This window comes from Cornus florida, unplaced genomic scaffold (assembly GCF_030987335.1).
Source record: "Cornus florida cultivar Cherokee Brave unplaced genomic scaffold, ASM3098733v1 CherokeeBrave_3.0.0_Hap2_Chr06, whole genome shotgun sequence".
In the NCBI taxonomy this organism is placed as follows: Eukaryota; Viridiplantae; Streptophyta; class Magnoliopsida; order Cornales; family Cornaceae; genus Cornus; species Cornus florida.
This window is the reverse complement of record NW_026775576.1, coordinates 61,502,027-61,505,654: the sequence shown is the minus strand read 5'-3', so window position 1 is coordinate 61,505,654 and position 3,628 is coordinate 61,502,027. Positions and strand designations below refer to the sequence as shown.

The following is a 3,628-nucleotide window of genomic DNA, read 5'->3' as shown; positions in this document are numbered from 1 at the left end:
CCTTCCTTTTGGGAGCCCTCTCTCTCACTCCCTAAAGTCGTTCTACATTTTTTGCTTCGTCTTCCTCGCCTCCGGCGATACCCAGGCCTCTGTAATTCTTTTAATACTTGTTCAAGTGTTCAATTAATGTCCTAGATTAATTACAAGGCATCGACATGCATCAACGACATCAAATAAACTAAGCTTAAACTCAAATACAGCATGCACCAGTTAACGGAATTGTAAGAACTTGCAAACTAATTTAATTCACCAAAATTAAATATAGTTAACACATGCATAAACGACTTGTTTTAACATTAATTAAACCCCTGGAGTCTACCTAGGCATGCACAGAACACAGGTTTAAGGGAAAGAGATAGAATAAAGACTTGCCTTCGGTTTTAGTTTTGAAACCTTAAACCACCGTCTCTGAGTTTTCCGATAGATTCTGGACTGCCGTTCAACACCTCCGTTACTCTTGGTTCAATCCAGAAGTAATTCCTTCTTGGTTCAGCCCTTGTCCCTAGCCAAACCCTAACTTTCCTCTCTCTGTTTTCCTCTCACAGCTCTTTGTATTTCGTCGCCTCCACTGCTACGTGACTTGGGTTCTAAAAACCCTTAGCAGATAAAACCCTAAAATCATTATTAATAAACCAGTATAAATGTAATTATTAATAAATCATAATAGTTAACTTAATCCTATACACACATATATATATACATATATATTCATCCATGGATAATAACTATACCATAAAATCCCATATCCAAGCCCAACTCCGTTGTTTAAAATATTAATTTAATTTAAAACATATTTTATCATTTAAACAAATAAATCAAATAAAACAATTAAATCAATTTAAATAATTAAAGCAAACCCACATAATCATATAATTAAATTAAACGCATACTTCAATTAAACAATTAAACAAATACACAATTAACCAATTTAAACAAATACACAATTAAACACAAAAACACATAGCCACGTAAACAACTAAAAATGTCCAAAAAATCAAAGTTAAATTCCAATTTTATCCTTTTGAAAACTAGGGGTATTACACTATGGGAATAAGTAGATGAATTTTTAATTTTTAATTTTTTTTTTACAAAAAGTTTTTTTAAAAAATTTATTTATTTTTTTAAAAAAATTATAGTCGTTAAGGCACTATTTGTGTCAGCCAAACAGTGCCTTAACGGCCAAATGCATTATTTGTGGTACACATTTAAAATTTAAAGTAAAAAAAAATAAAATAAAAAAAAACAAATTTTAAGGGGAAAAGACATGCTTGTTTAATTTATTTTTGGCCAAAATAAAATTAATTTTTGACAAATAGTGCCTAAACAATATAATTTTTATTTAATATATTTTATTTTATTTTATTTTTTAAAAAAAGAGCTCAAAATAACCTATTTTTATGTTTTAATTTTAAAAAAAAAAAAAAATCTGCCAAACAATGCCTTAAGGCACTATTCGGCACACTGTGGAAGGGGCTGCAGGAATAAGACAAAAAGCTGCACCAGAAACGGCGTCATTTTGACGCAAAAAACGACAAAAAAAAAAAAAAAAAAAAAAAAAAAAAAAAAAAATCAGCTATCGCGGACCGGCTCGTGAACAAAATTGGGCCTTACCAATTTAGCTAGCCCGCTGCATGCCCAAACAGTCCATTGGCTCGCTGAATATGGGCTTTGAAGAGACTCGTGCAGGTGCTCTGATGAAGTGAGATTCAACCCACAACATTTTCTTTTTTGAGTTAGAGAAAAATTGAATTTGAGTGCAGAATTGCCACGTGTTACAAAGATTGTTCGCTCAAGTCTCCCAAATAATTGGCACATAAACCGCTCCCCTTTTACTCATACCAACGTTATTAACCACCTAAATCCAACCAAATTTCAATGAAAGAAATTTATTATCTTTGCATTGATTTCTCATTTTCAACCCCTTTTGCTAGATTAATTTTCATCATGATTTTAATATATCTCAATTCTCAAACCTTGATACAAACACTCATTCACGTTATGGGAAATCTCAAGTTCTACATAACTCTTCACCATCACCTCTTACCTGCACTAATACTCTTTTTATCAACCATCCCATTCTCCGCCTGTGAGATCAAGAACATAACCATCCTCGACGACTCACGGCCGATCATCCTTTTCGAGCGTTTTGGGTTCGCCCCAAACGGCCACGTCTCCGTCTCCATCAACCATTACACATGGAAATCAAAGCATCAAGGTGCACAACTCGATCCTTCCTCAATGGGCTTCTTTCTCGTCCGAGACGTGTCATTTCCAAGAATCCTGAACGAGTCAGAGTACACCGAGGGCTTCTGTGTCTTGTCGAGTCATTTTGTGAAACTCATTTTCAGATTTGACAAATTTGGTTCTAATTCATCCTACGACGGGTCAATCATTATTGATGAACCCGACGAATATAACTTGATATTCGGGAACTGTCAACCCGAATTTCAAGTTTCCATGAATGTCCATACAGAGATGTACAACCTGCATGCAGATGGTTCGAAGGATTTTCTTCCTGCAGGCCAAACCCCATTGCCAAGACTCTATTTTCTCTTCTTCCTCATATACACCGCCTTTTTGTTGTCATGGGTTTATACTTGCACCAAACATAGACAAACTCTGGACAAGATCCATCTAATAATGGGTGCATTACTTCTCTTCAAGGCTCTCAAAATAATATGTGCTTCAGAGGACAAAATGTATGTGAGAAAAACAGGCACTCCACATGGTTGGGATGTGGCTTTCTACGTCTTCGGATTCTTCAAAGGTGTCGTGCTCTTCACTGTGATCATCCTCATCGGCACAGGGTGGTCTTTCTTGAAACCATACCTCCAAGAGAGGGAAAAGAAGGTGTTGATGATAGTGATTCCATTGCAGGTTCTGGAGAACATAGTGTCTGCGGTGATAGGGGAAACAGGTCCGGCCACAAAGGACTGGTTCACCTGGACTCAGGTGTTCTTGATCATGGACATTGTGTGTTGTTGCGCGGTGTTTTTCCCGATCATTTGGTCCATGAGGAGCCTCAAGGAGGCTTCCAAGATGGATGGGAAGGCGGCTAGGAACCTTGAAAAGCTTTCCCTTTTCAAGCAATTCTATCTTGTTGTGGTTGGCTACTTGTACTTCACTAGAGTAGTTGTTGCTGCAATAGGGTCTATTGTGACATATAGATATGAATGGGTTGGTCCAGCTGCTGCAGAAGCTGCAAGCTTGGCTTTCTATGTATTTGTATTCTATAATTTTCAGCCAATAGAGAGGAATCCTTACTTGGCTATTGATGATGAGGAAGAAGCTCATGCAGGTCAAATATTGGAAGCAGACGACACATTTGAACTCTAATTTGATCTGTACAGTGGTACTAACAAAAGGTTTGGGGATCAATTTTCAAATTTAGATGTCCTAAGCTTGCTGTTTCTAAATGTTTTGATTGAGGATTTTTGGTCTATTGAGCATGTAATACATTAATGCTATATATATAGTCTGTAATCAACAATCCAATTCAACATGGTACTATACTCAATTTTTGTTTTTTAAAGGTAATTTCAATTTTTATAGATAAGGATTGATACATGTACAAGGCTACAAGCCCATAGAAGGAAAGTTCGCTCAATGCTAACATTACAGTTTCAGC

The 3,628-nt window shown here is 36.1% G+C and overlaps 1 protein-coding gene across 1 annotated transcript; it reads left to right on the top strand.

Annotated features, from left to right (window-relative positions):
* The first annotated feature begins 1,998 nt into the window (after positions 1 to 1,998).
* Positions 1,999 to 3,336, top strand: LOC132314191 (protein CANDIDATE G-PROTEIN COUPLED RECEPTOR 7-like). Its single transcript, XM_059813084.1, has 2 exons — positions 1,999 to 3,210; positions 3,244 to 3,336. The coding sequence occupies exons 1-2, from the start codon at positions 1,999 to 2,001 to the stop codon at positions 3,334 to 3,336; spliced, it is 1,305 nt and encodes a 434-aa protein (XP_059669067.1).
* Positions 3,337 to 3,628: the final 292 nt, after the last annotated feature.

Coding starts and splice junctions, on each gene's coding strand:
- LOC132314191 (XM_059813084.1), top strand. CDS start 1,999: ATGGGAAATCTCAAGTTCTACATAACTCTTCACCATCACCTCTTACCT. Junction 3,211..3,243: donor CTGCAGAAGCTGCAAGCTTG/GCTTTCTATGTA, acceptor TATAATTTTCAG/CCAATAGAGAGGAATCCTTA.